General features: G+C 37.5%; 1 protein-coding gene across 2 annotated transcripts in view; it reads left to right on the top strand.

The window, feature by feature from the left end:
* The first annotated feature begins 662 nt into the window (after positions 1–662).
* The window catches only part of LOC149560182 (uncharacterized), a 188,602-nt gene continuing 173,066 nt past the window's right edge, over positions 663–16,198 (top strand). For both annotated transcript variants that reach the window (XM_089824538.1, XM_089824537.1), the window contains exons 1-2: positions 663–962; positions 1,230–1,331. In XM_089824538.1, coding sequence (XP_089680664.1) covers positions 812–962; positions 1,230–1,331 — 253 coding nt within the window. In that variant the 5' untranslated portion in view covers positions 663–811. The remainder of the gene's footprint in view (positions 963–1,229; positions 1,332–16,198) is intronic.

Genomic DNA, 16,198 nt, shown 5'->3' with positions numbered 1-16,198 from the left:
TATGATATTAATGTTTTTGTTCAATCATATCAATATCTACAATATAAATGGTACTAAACTTATAGGTCTCTATATCCATATTTATTTCTTCTCTATCTTTATCTCCATATTTCTTCCACCTCTCCTTATTTATCTACCTTGCTATTTCTTTACACCTTTATGTACATATCACTTCTTGCCTCTATCATATATGTGTGCGTGCACACACAAATGTATGTATACACACACATATTTTTTCCTCTAATTCTCTCCATATCTCTCTTTGTATTTATATCTATGTCTTTTTATCATTTATATCCCTAATCTCAATCTTTTGACTCCCTCCCTCTCTCTTTCTCTTTCCCATTTGTTTCTCATCATTATATCCCTCTCTCCCCATTCAAAACAAAACATGAGCTAATTAGTAATGCAATCATATGTTATTCCAAACTCAAATATTTTATTTCCCTCATGCTTACCTCCTAAAAAAACTTCTTCTTCCATATTAAGTATAACTATCATTCTCGTAAATAATTACTCTTCACATAAATAATCAGTTACCCTCATAACATAAGCCTAACTGAATAATAATAAGTACCACTATTCTCTATTTATCCCTTTCGTCTTCATATATTCCCAGGGACAAGAATAAATAATAATAATAATAAATAACTAGACGGGACAATGAAGCTATGGAACCCTCCAAAAACAAAATGGTAACAAACGTGGACTTGCAGTAAACGCGATCTTTACAAAATCCCGGATTAGGGTACTTTCATGCACATAATATCATATATTTTTATGGCTAGTTGAAGAAACAATCCGGTAATCCATGGACCGAGTATTCTCAGCTTCTTTCTCCCGAACCTGTACCACATTCTCCCTGCCATACAGTTCTCGGACTATTGTTGGATATTCTTATTCAAGCCCTAAATTTTGCCGCCGAGCGAAAGATGTATCATTGCAAAGACTTATTCATTGTGGTAATTTCCCCCAAAACTGTTTACCCTCTTGTTAAAATTTTTTTCCCATTCCATTCTCTCGTCTTAAGATTTCAGCTTTAAAGCCACAGCTCATTCACAAAATAAACATTTCTGGTTACCCACATGCGCTCGTACGTATTAGCATTGAATCCTTGTTTTAAATGCCACATGATATTCAATATTCACAAAAGGAATTCGAAGTTACCTTGTCTGCGGGCCTAATCAATTCTGTTCTAAATATTTAAAATCTCTGATTTAATGCCTCAGGATATTCACAAAATAAAGATTGGAAGTTAATTATATCGGAGGAGTTTGGAGCAACTGGCCTTTCATTGCGCCTACCAAATTTGAGTGAGACTCCTGTACCAGGTATTTACTTATTGTTGTAATGCCTTAAAATTTAGTGGTTTTCACATGGGTCATACTTCGGATCAAATTGGTTATTGGGCAGTCAAAATTGTGACCAGTGTGCCTGAGACTATTCCGTTATTAGGAACTCCTTTGGTAGAGTTATTACGCTGGCATTGTTTTCATAAGAATAAGCTGAATGTACCTTATCTTTATCTAAGAAGCGATTCCCACCTGACATGTAGTTTTACGGGCATGCCCTTCGTTATTAATAGTATCATCATATTACCAAACAACAACATTTTCGGATTAAATTGGCAAACTAATGCACAAGATGCTTTTCAGGTAATAGACAAAAAATGCTTTAGGTGAGGGAAATAATTTGAAAAGAAATGCTGCTAAAATGAGAAAAAGCACCTAGAAATTTCGAACTCTAAACCCTAAAAAAGTGGAAATTACTTGAATAACCTTGATTAAATCATGATTTTGGGTCATTAAAAATGTCAAAATCAGTTTTCTTTGTTAATAGAAGATTTCGTTTCGCTATATCATCTGTCATAGCAGCCATCTTAGTGAAAACATGAAATAGGGAGTCACCAAAAAATAGGGAAATAACTTCGAGACAAATGGAAAGTTGTAACAAATCCCTTCCCACTAAAAAATAAAATGCCTTTTGAGCCATAAAAAGAAGGTAAATTGAAAACATTTGTAAAAATGCATAAATATTATCATGTATATTCCAAGCTGGAATAACTTATTTCATATTTGAGTATATTGAATTTATAAGTCAATCCACACGGTCACTGTTGAACTATATAGTCATGAATTTGAAAAGTATAAAAAAATTAAAACATCTTCAAGCCAAAAAGACTATGCATTTGTTCCATGAAAATGGAAATGAAAGTTGCTTCTTGTTGTGGTCTTTGGGCTTACCACTAAACTAAATTGCTTTAATCTTAGTTACATTACCTTGCCTTAGGGGATGTCGAGACAAGTTTCCGCGCAGGGGGGATAAAGGGGCTTCAATTTGGGGACGACATGAGGACGACAACAGGGGACGGGAGAGGGGGGATTGTATATACTATATACCAAAGTTTAAAATCATATTGTTTGCTACTTATCGGCAAGGCAAAAAAAAAACTTCTTGGCAATATCGGAGATAAATCGACAGCTTCTTGGGAAACTATCAGGAATTTTAAAAATGATTTAAATCTAATCAGAAATGAATATTTTTGCAAAATTCAATAAGGATATGCGTTTAATGATATGTATCTAATGAGTCAATAAATGAGAAAACAAACCAAATGAGCTGATCTAGATATATATAACTACAATATGTAACAAAATTTCATCCTCATGTGGAATGTCGATGGTTAGTAGCCACATTCAGAGACTCGAAACTATAAAGCAAACTAGAAATAGCAAATTTTCTTTGTAAATAGATAAGCAAATACAAATGACAAGTACAACATGAAACTAATCTACATCTTCCTCTTCCCCTTTTCACTGTAAATAAAAAGAATATAGAAAACTTACTTGTGAATCCGGATTTTCTTGAAAAATCTCTTAGAATTTGCTTCGAATCCACTTCAAATCCACTTCAAATCCACTTGTAAACGATCTATAAGGCTGCTAAAGAGTATTTCTTTCCACCAAAATTCTTCTCCTCCATTCCAAACACTTAAAATTGCAAAATAAACATGAATGGGCAAGTTGTTGGGCGTCCCAGTTTTATTGGTGCCGCCTGAGAGAAGTAGTTAAGTTGTTGCAAGAAGTTCCCAACTTATTGCAAAGAAGCGGGCAACTGATTGGCGAGAATTTAAGGTCTTCTTGGCTTGAATTTCTCGCTAGAAAATCTTAAGTTTTCTCATTTTGCAAAAGTTCTCGTGAAAAGCAGAGATATCTACCACTTCTCAAAGAGATTTGAATCAATGCTATATACTATACATGTGGTACTTGAAATGCTAGTTATAAAAAGATGTATAACAATATAAGACATAAAGATGTAAAATTAAAATTACTAATTTAAATACAGTTGCATTGTGATTGAACATTGAACATTGAATATTAAACGATAAATATTAAAATTCTAAATACTTGAATCAACAAATAATAATAATCATAGATATCAAAAGTACTGTGCTCTTTGAGAGGTAAGCATGATCCTCCTAAGATAGTGGATAAAAGCTATATGTAGACTGATTCCTTTCAGAAGTTGAAGAACTAGATACCTGATATAGCAATCTAATGACTAGTGTGAGAACAGTTGAAAAGTGAAACTCTTAAGTTCTCTTAAAGTTAAAACATTTCTTGAATATATAATAAATAGTTTCTAAAGTTGAGGACTAGATACTTGAGACAACAAATGAATAGCTAGTGTAGTAGTTGTTGATTTTGGTCCATGACAAGTTCACTACAAAATTGGATCCTTCTATGCCATAGTTTTTAGGTCTGCCTTTGCTGCAACCCTATAACCCCTAAGAGTAGAAAATTTAGTCCACTTTGTTCGAGCCTTCCTAACAGTCTTTCATACATCCTATCAATGCACTTGAAGAACCCTTCCTTCACCTAAAAAATAAAATATTCAAATAATTGGCAAATAGAAGATGCTACTAATGAAAAGATTCAAGTATTAAGATGTATAAGACATAAAGATGAATAAAATCAGTAGCTTGATATGAATCACCACTTCATCTTGAATCGGTGTAACTCTACCAGGCGTAGGCATGTACAACTTCGGATTGAATGCATAAGAAACCATGTGTAGGAGATTGTTTAGGCTGTCCCATTTGTGCTGAATGATAGGCCAAATATACTCATTATAGAATGCTAAATTGGGGTTTCTCTCTTGCACAACTTCCCTCATCTGGCCAAGCATAGAATCAATGCACTCATACACATCTTCAAGGCTAGGTGCCTCCCCATCCCCATAGCTGATGACCTAGAAAGCTGGAGTGATAATAGAGATTATGTATTTTGCATCACTCCAAAATACATCACTCTTTATTATCTCCTTCACCCTCCTCCCCTGCTTTGTCGTAGACCCATCCCATGTATTCCACTGATACGTCATAACCATGAGTTGCAGTAGCTCCTACAACTCAATCATCCTCTCCAAAAGAATGAAGTAGGATGAATATGTGGTCTCAATTGGTTTCAGGAATTCCTTCATGAAGCTTCTGAAGAGTGCACATGAAGTGTGGTGATTGCAGATATACATCTGCACATCTCCAACATTGCTGATCGCTACTTTAATCCAGTCAATCTTCCCCATAGCCTTGAGTGCATTGTTTATGACATACACACAACATGGAGTCCACCAAATATGTCTATATGCCACCTCAATAATCCTCCCTACAACTTTACACATAGGTGTTGCATTAGTCACCACTTTGACCACATTTTGTGGCCCGATCTCCTCGATAACTGTCTGAAGGATGTTAAACTCATAATCCGCATCCCTTTGTAATGGACACCCAGGAATGCCCAAAAGCTGAACCAACTACTGAAATTATATTAATTCTAAAAATGCTGCAATCAAGTACAAAGAGATGTGTTCCAAAGGCCAAACCCTAAGGGAATGACGTCTAGAATGTTACAACAGAGAATGAACGTCCCCTATTGCCAAAAAAGAGTGTGATTCACACATCCAAGCTCTTATCAAATGCAAGTTATAATCATCCGATACAATAATCCCATGCCAAACAATGAGACTCTCACCCCTATTTATCCTATTCCTTCACCCTTCTAGAAAGAACTAAAACATTAATTAATTGCAAGTGCTAGAAGCTTCCCCCTTCCAATAATTAATGCACTCTCTAGAAACTCCTCTCTTGCAATAATTAATTGAATCATGACAGGCTTCCGTCCTTCCAATAATTAATACATACCCTAGAAGCTACTCCCTTGTAATTAATAATTAAATTAATTAAATACAAAGTCACCTTTAAATTGAATGACTTTATAAGAAATTAATTTAATTTCTTCTTATCCTCCACTTAGACTTTGGAGAACGTGAAGGCCAAAAGATGGGATCATTACAAATTTGCCCTCCTTGAAATTGCTTGTCCTCAAGCACTTAAGTAACATAATGAACTCCAACCTCCAACTGGATCCCAATTGAAGTAACGTGTGAAATCCATATGGACATTAAACAAACTGCAAATGAACATCATTAAGACCAACCACATGTCTTGCAAGTTAGCTCCCAAAACTTGTGCTGATGAAGTATAACTCTGAATGTCACCAGAAGGCGGCTCCATAGAAGATCTATGAAACCCCTTCCTCCCAATTGCTGCAACACAAAATTGAATCTTTGTAGATGGTGAAAACTCATAATCATCAACATGTGTGGCTTCATTAGAAAATACATCAACCACTGCATTTATACCATTAAACTCCTTATTGGATGGTTCAACTGACACAGAAGTGGCTGCTGATATGGTAGTATCCTCATGTTCTCCTAATCCCACTATTATTGTAGCACCATCTCTCGACGAAGCTTCATATGTGGTCTCCTGACTTTGCGCACATGTTTCTACTGATTTCACTGAAACACCCATATCACCAACATCATAACTGGCTGGCTCTATACGTGTCTCGATCCCACTTGAGAAATCGACTACCTTCTGCTCTGGAGCAACATACAAATCGTCAATGTTGATGCCCATCTGTCTAGCCATAAGCTGCAACATCATATCCATTCGCCTATTCTGCTCCTGTTGCATCCTATTATGCTCCTGTTGCATACGTTGCCCCTTCTCTAATGTACCCAATAACTGTCTGAACATCACATCTTGATCTGGACTAATATACATCTTTATCCAGCTATCAATATGATCTCCACAGGATGGCAGGACTTATAGCTCTGATACCACTGTAATGGGCACCCCTGGATGTCCCAAAAAACTAAACCAAATTGCTGAAAGGAATCATGTCAAACAGTTTGCATTCAACCTCTTATTTCTCCGTTTAATGTTTTAAACCCCTTATAACTCCGGAAATCAAACGTTTATTTTTTGTTGTGTTTCGTGCATGGAATTGGTATCATACAACATAAACAAGAAAGAAACTACAATAATATGCAAAGTGGAAATGAACTGCTGCTAATAAAATGTTATTTTCAAAATTCATAAAACCAAATACATGGCAGATTTATCAACTCACTAATTACTTCAGCAGTATTGACATAATACTCCAGCCCATGCTTTCGAACTTGCTGCTACAATGCTTTGTCCTTCAATCAGTCCACTACCTTCGTAATATCATTCCCTCAAAGCGGCATAAGCGTCATAAAAGTAGTGAAGAAGATATGAGCAAAATACCAAATCTGCCTGTAGCTGGAAATGCAACTAAATTGCCTGATAATGAAGCCAATAACAAAGAATTCCAAAGGCCAAACCCCAAGGGAATGACGTCTAGAATGTTACAAGAGAGGATAGACGTCCTCAAATGCCAAGAGCGGAGCTACAACTCACACACCAATTTCTTCTCATATTCAACCTGGCTAATGAAGCCACAAATGCTTCCTTTTATTCTATTTCCAAGGGTCCGCTCAACTCATATGGGCAATGTGGGATAAAAGATGTGTAGTATATAAAACATATATTAAAATACCCCTTATGTCTCCCTTGGGTGCACATCCCCGTAAAATAAATATTAAAGTAACACTTTAATATTTTACAATTAAATTAGACGTTACTTTAATAAAACTTCAGGCATTGAAATGTATTAGCAATCGGACTCCGAATAATGCGAGTGATAGCTCATCAGAAAGCTCTCACTGAGGAGTATCAAATCCAATCACCAAAATTGACCTGCACTGTATCCTGCCGACTTACTAAAAATAGTAAGTATGCCTGAAACTAAGTAAATCAACTTCGTTTTGGCCCAAACTGGGAATGACTAGGCCAAAACACTCCAGGATCCCATTAAACCCTTCGTTAGCCCTCGGGACCATGTAGAACAAGGCTAACGCACACACACTTGGTCAACTGCTAAAATGAGGACATTACACCCTTTGATGCACTAAAAAATCAACTGCCTTGAGAAAGATTGGGCCATCTGAGCATGTAACTATGATATTGATGATTGGATGGTCCTAATGTTTGTCCACTCATCCATGATAACGCTGCATCCTTACTCCTCCCAAACTGCCCTCATGGTTGCCATCGTTTTACCGATCATTTCATACTCATTAACCAAGATTGTGTTCCTCAATTTGTGCTTTCATGGTGGCACAATTAGTGGTCCTCCCCCATTTGTAACCTTCTGGATCATATCCTTATATTAAGGAGATCAAGCTACATTACGTTGTATGCCATTGGAAAAAAATAATCTACCAATGAACTCCTCTATCTTCTCTTTCATGCACGCACTATTTAAATCTGCTATGGGGTTACTTTCAGTTGTTAGCTTTCATTTCCCCTTGCTTGGTTTTGCTTCAACCATACCACTAAAAGTGGAATAAGGTCCCAATGCTTCCCCTGTAAATGATGTTGCTCTCGGCTGCAATCTTGGAGTAGGATTACGTGGCTGCCCCTGTAATTGCTGCTCGTGTGACTGCTGAATACATTGAATCTATTGCCTACCAGATAAGGTAGTAGGCATTTCAATCCCCAAGTCATGTGGAATACCCAAAAGCGAAATTTTTATCGGGCTTCAAAAACTCCCGCTTTCTCACACCTTTTCCTATCCAAAAGAGGAAGTGTGCATTCATTCTAGTGATGCTACCAAAGCATTCTGTACCACATATGTTGCATTTCCACTTCCTTGTGCCACCACTTGTTTGTGTTGGGGCATCTATCCTCATTACAAAATCTGTAAGATGTGATTTAGGATCATATTTACCCCTAGCCCACTTTGTCAAAAGTGTGGAGGGGCAATAAGGAGATGGTGGACCAGGTGGCCAATTATCTATGGATTGAGATTTAGTTTGCTCACCCCCCTTGTTGCTCTCATCATCATGCTTAGGTTCATATTCTTGGCGAGTATGAGAATGAGTTTATAATTTCATCTTGTCATCACTGTAACTTGTTTCATGACCGCGGGAGCTCATTTTGACGCTGCATTTCACCAAATGAAAAAACAAAATAAAATAAATACATGATTTCAGCCTATGCTCTTCTTTAAAATAACAAAATTTGAAGTCAAAATTTAAGCAACAAGAATTTAGAATTGAAACAAGAAGAATCTACTCTAATCTACAAATGAAATTCAAATAAATATAACAAAATGAAACAACAAGAAATATAAAACTAAAAACAATGAACATTATTTGAAAATGAGAAGATAAAATAAAAAATCAGGGAGAAACCCTACATTTTACTTGAAAAATCTCTTCAACAAGGTGGAAAATCTTCCTCCTCTTCTTCTTGCTCCTTGTCACTTCTCTTTGACTTGCAATCACTCTTTTCACTCTTACGAGCACCCTTTTCTCAGCTTTTTACTCTTCTTCTTGCCACTGTTGCAAACAATAAGAAACCAAAAATGAATGCAAATGAAGTCACATAGTGAATGCAAGCAATATAACACAAGTAATGCATCCCACATGGGACAGGATTAAAAACAACCAACTGGATATAAGGAAAATGTTTTTTTTTTGTTTGATACAATCTTTACTTTTTTTTTAAAACTAGATAGGAGGCGCTTGACCATACCCTAGAGGGGTCAAGGGATGCGTTCCCATCACTCTATTCCCTTGGAGGACATTGAGACACCCTCTTATCTCCTCCAGAACAACGATGGTTGAGTGGCGTAGGTGCAAATGCCGGAACGACATCCCCTTGTCCCCGGTGTGTCCTTGTCTTCGAGATGTGGGTTTTTTTTTGGGGGGGGGGGAAGGCATCCCTTTGACTATGGTTTTAACTTATGTTCCATAATTAGACCATTATATACTTCAACTATCCTTATTATTGCCAAATTTTAGTACCACAAAATTCTTTATTTTACTATGTTACTTTGAGTTTTTGGGATGGGAGGCGGGAACTAGTTGTATGGGACAGAAATTTGTTTGCCATCTTAGGGGATAGAGGGGACAACTATATTAAAAATAGGGAAAATCTAAAATATAGGGGAAACTCCAAATATATTCATACGAAAATATTGATAAATCTAAAATCTTAGTTGCCGGATTCGTCCCCTGCTGCCTGGATTCGGGTTTGGGTCCGTACGGGTCCGGATTCGTCCCTGGGTTCGGTTCGGGTCCGGGCAGGGTCCTTAGTTTTGACTGTGGATTCGTCCGGGTCCTTGCTAAAGCGAACCCATATGAACCCAGGGCTAAAACAACATTAAAGAGTGTTTTTTTAATTGTTTTCTTATGCAACTCTCAAAGGAACTTAATAAAAAACATTTCACTCATCTAATCCCTTATGTCAAGGAGGAGGACGATGATATAGCAGCATATGGGACTAGTGGAACCAGTTTGGGTTCCAATGATGAAGATCTACATATAGTTGCAGTTGGGGATGAAGCCATTGATCCCTCATTTTGTGATGATCCATTTGACCCTTGAAGGGCATTTGATACTATGATTATTGATAAACTACTAAAAACTTGTCATCTATCATCATGTTTCAATCTTTATTACTTGATGAGCTAGTCTTTCTTTTGCAATTTAGTAATTCAATGTATTATTTGATGAACTAGTCTATGTTTTGCAATTTAGTAATTCAATGTATAATTTTCTTTACAATCATGAAGATAGATTAATGAGCGAGTATTTAATGCTTTTAGATTCAGGTAAAAACAGGTTTTGAAGGGACTCGAAACCCTTTGTCATTTGGCATTGATCAATGATCAACCAACAATTGTTCATATTGTGAAATGACTTTGTTTTGCAACTATGCATGTTTCTTTTGTGTGTGTGTGTTTATATATATATATATATATATACTCACGAACCCACCCACGAACCCAAATGGGGAAATAAAAAATTGCCCGAATCTACGAACCGAACCTCGAACCCAAACCCGTCCCCGAACCCGAATCGACAACTTAATCTAAAATCATTCAATGTATACATTATACATAGCAATTGAGTTGAAATGAGAGTTCATATTCCAATCTCATTCATTCATGAATATAATTCATTGAATCTGGAATCACTGTCAATATGCATGAATATCAAAATGCTTGAAGGCTGCAAGTTTCAACAAAATGAAAAGTATAAACAATGGTGAATGAAGATCTATAACTTTTTCATTGATGAGAGGAAATTGATGCAGACCGCAGATGGAGAGACCTCAAAGAGATTAGTTCAACCATGCAACAAGAGTGAACACAACGAAAACAACAAGAAGATGGAGAGAATGAAGCGCGATCAACATTTTTGTAAAAAATTAGATGTACAAAGGTTCAACAATTGGCCTTCTTACATGCCAGGTTAATACATGCCTGCTTGCTTACAATCTTCAGTTAGAGACCTTAGATATAGTTCAAATGAGTGAGATCTTGTTACCAAGAGCCTACTGCATCAAGTGATACATTTCATTACAATATATAGGCATCGCGACACATAGTTTCACCTCAAGATCCAAAACATTACCCAAGAATAGGAAACACATTACAACAAATAGGTCTGATTACAAATCATAAGGAATATGTTACATAAACCGTTTGGAAGCTCATGATTCCAGATTTAGGTCCACACATGATCCAAGAACATAGCTGAATGCAAAAGATCCATGATGGTAGATTTTGATCACAAGATTGAAATCCACCAAGGGTTATGAAAACTAGCAAGAACATGCTATTGAGAGAGAATGGATCACAACTTGAGCAACAAGGAACAAAAAAGAGTTGCGATCCTAGGAATAGGAACAGGACTAGGTCTAAATCATATTTCAAACAATGTAAATGCTGATGAAAACAAAACAAGGATTGCTGAAACGATCAACAAATTGAAAAACTAATCTCTAGTTTCAAGAAGAAAGCCACTGTAAACCCTGCTTTGCATGAGGGATTATTGCTCCTCATCCATGAGCATTTCGAAGCTCAGTCTATATGCAATAACCCTCCTCAAGTTGAAGATGTTGACAAAGGCAGCTCCAACTTTTCTTCAGACTCTGATGATATTGAGAGCATTAGCTCGAAGGAGGAGAATGTTTCCTCAGGAAAGAAGAAAATAGGTCATGACAGGAAACAGTTCACAGCTACAACTCCCAGCAGGAAAAGCCCTAGGGATCACAGCCAAGCTCAAGCAAAAGAGGGTTATGTTGAGGAGGAGGAGGAAATGGATACGGAAGATTCTGACAAAGTGTCGGAGGAGGAGTTGGAAGAGGAGAAACCTGGGAAAAAACGGAAGAGGGAGGTAGTGAGAGTTGAGGAGACTAGAAATTAGAGGACGGATGCTATTCCTCTTCCCCTCTCCCCTGTCCAGTCTCAGCCTCCTTCGGAGGAAAAAGGGAATGTCATCACTGGTGAGAACGAGGGGGAAGTGCAGGTCAAAAATAGAATTAAGGCCTGGAAAAATTTCAATGTGAGGACTGCTACTATGGGAATTTTTAGGGAAGCTATGAACCCTCAGATCCTGGTGGACAACCTGGAGCAGCCTAGGCTCAATGAGCTCTTTGACCTAGCTATCCTGGCCATTTCAGACAACGCAAGGGAGATTGGAATGAACCTTTTGAATAACGCCCGTAGTAGTATGATTGACAACTTCAGATCAATCAAATGGCACTTCCATGAGCTGGAGGAAGTTAGAGAAAGGGTATCCTAGATGGAAAGTACTAAGAATAAGACAGGTAATGACAGCCAGGAGGATCAGGATAACAGAGAAAGCTTAAATGAAAGGAGAATTAGAAATCTTGAAAGCTACAACCACAACTTGGCAAGTCAGATGATCTCTCTCCTGAGCTCGATAAATGACAACATTCAATCCCTTGCTGGTAAACTTAAGGACAGGGGCTTTTTGGTGGAGGAGGGAGGATAGAACAAGGATAAGGCCAGGCCGGATGATGACAAGGCCACAATCGGTACGTTCACTAGTATGGATCAGGGCATGGAGAAGGTCCAGGATCAAATGGCAAAGGAGCAACAAAAGATAGTCGAGGCAGCTCAGACTATGCAGGAAATGGAGAAGATAACTGAAGACTAGTTTTGTTGTCTTTTGTCTTTTCGTCTTCCTGGCTTTTGGCTTTTGGTCAAGTTTTCTGTAGTTTGTTTTAGTTTGTTTTTTTTCTGGCCTTTATGTGGGCCTTTGTTTTGGGCTGGGCCTTCGGGCTTTTTTTCAGCTGTTGGACCTCTGTTTTGGCTGGGCTTCTTTTGCTTATTATCAGCCTTGTTTCTGTAAAACTTATGGGTTTCAGGATCCCTTAAAACCTGTTTTTCTTATCAAAAACAAATTGAAAAACTAGCGAAATTGACAAAACTAGAAACAAAATATTTTTGGTTGATGCGAGATTGCTTCAAACCCAAGATGCTCTTGCGTTAAGAATTTATTCAATACCCATTTCTATTTGAACAAATAAAATTAGGTTATTGGCTCATCAGCTTGGAGTCCCAAAGTCGGGTTCACTCAAACCCAATTGATTGTCCCAATTGATCCACATGGGGAGTGGCACAAGGGATGGCAAGGCTATATCAGCAATCAACGACATGAATTCCATACCTTGAGTTATGTTGCTCATGTTCGCATCGGGCTTGGCATGCAGGCAATAAAGTGAAATACGATAAAGAGGTGGTAGGTGATATCAAAACAAATTTGCAAGGTGCTGATTTCACAGAAAGCTTAGAGTGTATCTATCTATCTATCTAAATTTTTGTGTATATGTCTATCTATCTGACTGTCTATACTTTTTGTTTTCGTGTAAAATCAATCTTGCAAGTATTTTTTCAAGAAATTGGCAGATTTTGGTGGGGTTGACCACCTGTCTTTACCAACACCCAGAGCCGTCCCCAAGATTACGAAACATATCATGCAATTTTCGTGAAATTGAGAAGGCATTAGAAACTTTTACTACCACTAGGTGGATTTTTGCTGAAGATGAATATTGAGTCAGTTTTTTTACCTATTTTGCAAATTACCCATGATTAATCATGGAAATGAACAACTTTGTTGTTTCAACTATTGTTAGTGCATTTGGTACCCTAGAAGCCACATGAATACATACCCATGCCTCCAATTTTTTTGACAATATGCTTTACAAAGATGTGGACTTGTTGTAAGGCTTTCACACCATCACCCCATTGCAGATGGGGACCCCCTTTTACTTTCACTCCTATTTGCTTAGGTGTAGGGATCTAGTTTAACAATTCTCTTTGGACAAGTGAGGAGAATTTAGTGAAATCAAGGAGAGATGGACTTCGAAATCAGTCAAGTCCCTAGGCTTGAGTTTGGGAAAGGGAGTAATGAGGATGGGTAAGTGAAAATGTTAGCATATTTGGCAAAGTTCAATTGATAGACAAAAAACCCCTTGCAATTTCACCTTGAGAGACCATAGGAGAGAGCAAAATGACTACGGGGGCAGCAAATTGCATAAGAGAGAATCCTCTAGACAGGGTTGAGTCTGCCTGCCCTTGACGATTCAAAATCATCTGACACCCCAAAATTCTGCCATTTTTTTTATAGCTTAAAATCCTAGCCTACCTTGAATTTCGCCAGTCAACAAGCTCTTGAGGTGATTAGATGAGTCATGGACATAGTTCAGAGGTCAAATTCAAAGAGTTAGGTGAAAATCAGATTGAAAAGGAGAGATGAACATGAAATCAGACTTTAAAGTTGCCCAAATGAGATTGGGGCAAGTGGGGGAATCATCTTGAAAACAACTTTATAGAGTCACCCACAATTGAAAATGATGTAGAATGGCCTCAAATTGCACCAAGGGACAAAGTTTTGAGGTGATGAAAGAATCCTCAGAAGGTGGTAGAATCTGCCATCCTCCAAGGATTCCTAATCCTTGAGAGAGTCAGATTTCTACCATCTAGGTGAAGGCAATTCAAGATAGGATTTGAGGGCATGAATGAAGACAAAGGTATTGAGGATGAAATCAAAACTTTGAAATCAATGTACAAATGATTATGAAGTGAAAGAGAGTGAGATAGGTTTTGAGTGAAACAAAGCATAAATCCTTTGTAGGTGGCGGATTCTGCTACCCTCCAAGAATTCACAGTCCTTGCTCACCGTACAATTTTGTCATGCATGAATGATGAGAACACCAAGGCAGTGAGAGTTTGAAATAAATGGCAAGTTGTAAAAAAAAGATAATCCAGGTGGAGCATGTGGAACATGAGCAAAATCCTATGATCTCCTTGAGTTTCGCCTTGAATAGGTATGATGCCAAAGCAAACGAAGCTCACAAACTCGCATAATGAGGATTGAGCTTGGAGATAAGAATCGAAAATAAGTTGGAGAGATTGAGTTTAGAGGAAACATTATGCTTGTGACAAGTTTCACCAGGAAGAAGATTGGGGATACCAACCTAGGACCTGCCAACGTGCTTCAGGTAAGAGAGAGAATTTTACCCTTCTAAATTGGCTAGAATGATAACAAATGGAATAGTGAAAGCAACTGCTTTTCCTACTACCATGTAATGCAGTAAGCTAGTCCTTGAGTGTGCAATGCATTACAATCCTGAAACGAAGGCAATTCCTTATGGAAAAGACAAGAAGATACTGCCTCTCCTATCAAAATAGACAATTTGACAAGATTTCAACATAACACATCACAAGGTTGGAGCCTACATTACGAAGGAGCAAGCCTTGAAACACAATAATGATCAAATGGATGCATGTGCGAAGAAGATGAATGAGGAGTGGCTAGTTGAACCATAGAGCCACCATTCAAAAGTTTTGAAGTTTTCAAAGATAACTATGTCAGATTTCAAGGAAGATTATGATGACCTCATAGTCATCTTGAGCAGTGTAATGAGAGAACCTCAATGGCCTATCTTTGAACCTTGGATGTTCTACTTCATAGAGAAGATATCTACAAGAGCGGTGATGTTTGAATGGGATAAGATAATCAATGACAACCTTGACCTACAATTGAGGATGATAAAGAGCACAGAGGCATTCTACATGGCATTTAATTTGGTCTAAGATGTTCTACTTTACAGAGAAGATATCTACAAGAGAGGTGATGTTTGAGTGGGATAAGATAATCAATGACACCTTGACCTACAATTGAGGATGATAAAGAGCATGGAGGCATTCTACATGACATTTAGTTTGGTCTACATGTTGGTTATGGTTCTCAAATTTTAAGGATTGACAAGTTTGGAAAGATGTGGAGTGGCGACAGGATAATTTTTAGTGCATAAATGCTACCCAGGGCTATACCTTCACAACAACAAGCATTTCAAGATTATTAATGGTGCATTCGCCATGAGACTTGTGAGAGAACTACTAGAGGCTTCCAAGATACCCTTCAAACAAATTAGGTATCATGAAAGTGGCAAGACATCTACTTGGATATGACAATATTCAAAACTAAAAACACAAGCCAGGGGTTGGATTCGACTTCAATCTTAAAAGTGAGACTTGTCCATTACAAGCAACAAGGGAAGCAACAATGAAAGGGTTTTAAGTTCTATGAGCTTGGATATTAGGAGGTAAGAGTAAACTTTGATCTTGAGAAGAAGATCAAGGGAGCATATGGAAATAAACATCTCCACATTCCACAAATCGAAGATTATTGGGCATATGCAGAGGATGATTTGGAAATCACCAAGAGGATGTTCTCAAGGCTAACAAAGGACATGATTAGAAAATACAAATGAAGCAAATCCAAGTTCCCTATAGATTGGAAGAAGATGATAACATCATAAGAGGGGATTTCAAGACTATTGCAAACCAAGAATCGGATTTAATAGACTGACATGATGACAAAGAGTTCAATCTTAAATTTTTTTATGGTTTCAGTTGCACTTTCACTGAAGAGGGGCTAGACC

The sequence above is a fragment of the Cupressus sempervirens genome, chromosome 4 (assembly GCF_028749045.1).
Source record: "Cupressus sempervirens isolate cs-2001-9-10 chromosome 4, ASM2874904v1, whole genome shotgun sequence".
NCBI lineage: Eukaryota > Viridiplantae > Streptophyta > Pinopsida > Cupressales > Cupressaceae > Cupressus > Cupressus sempervirens.
The sequence above is the reverse complement of the archived record's forward strand: the minus strand, read 5'-3'. Positions and strand labels throughout refer to the sequence as shown.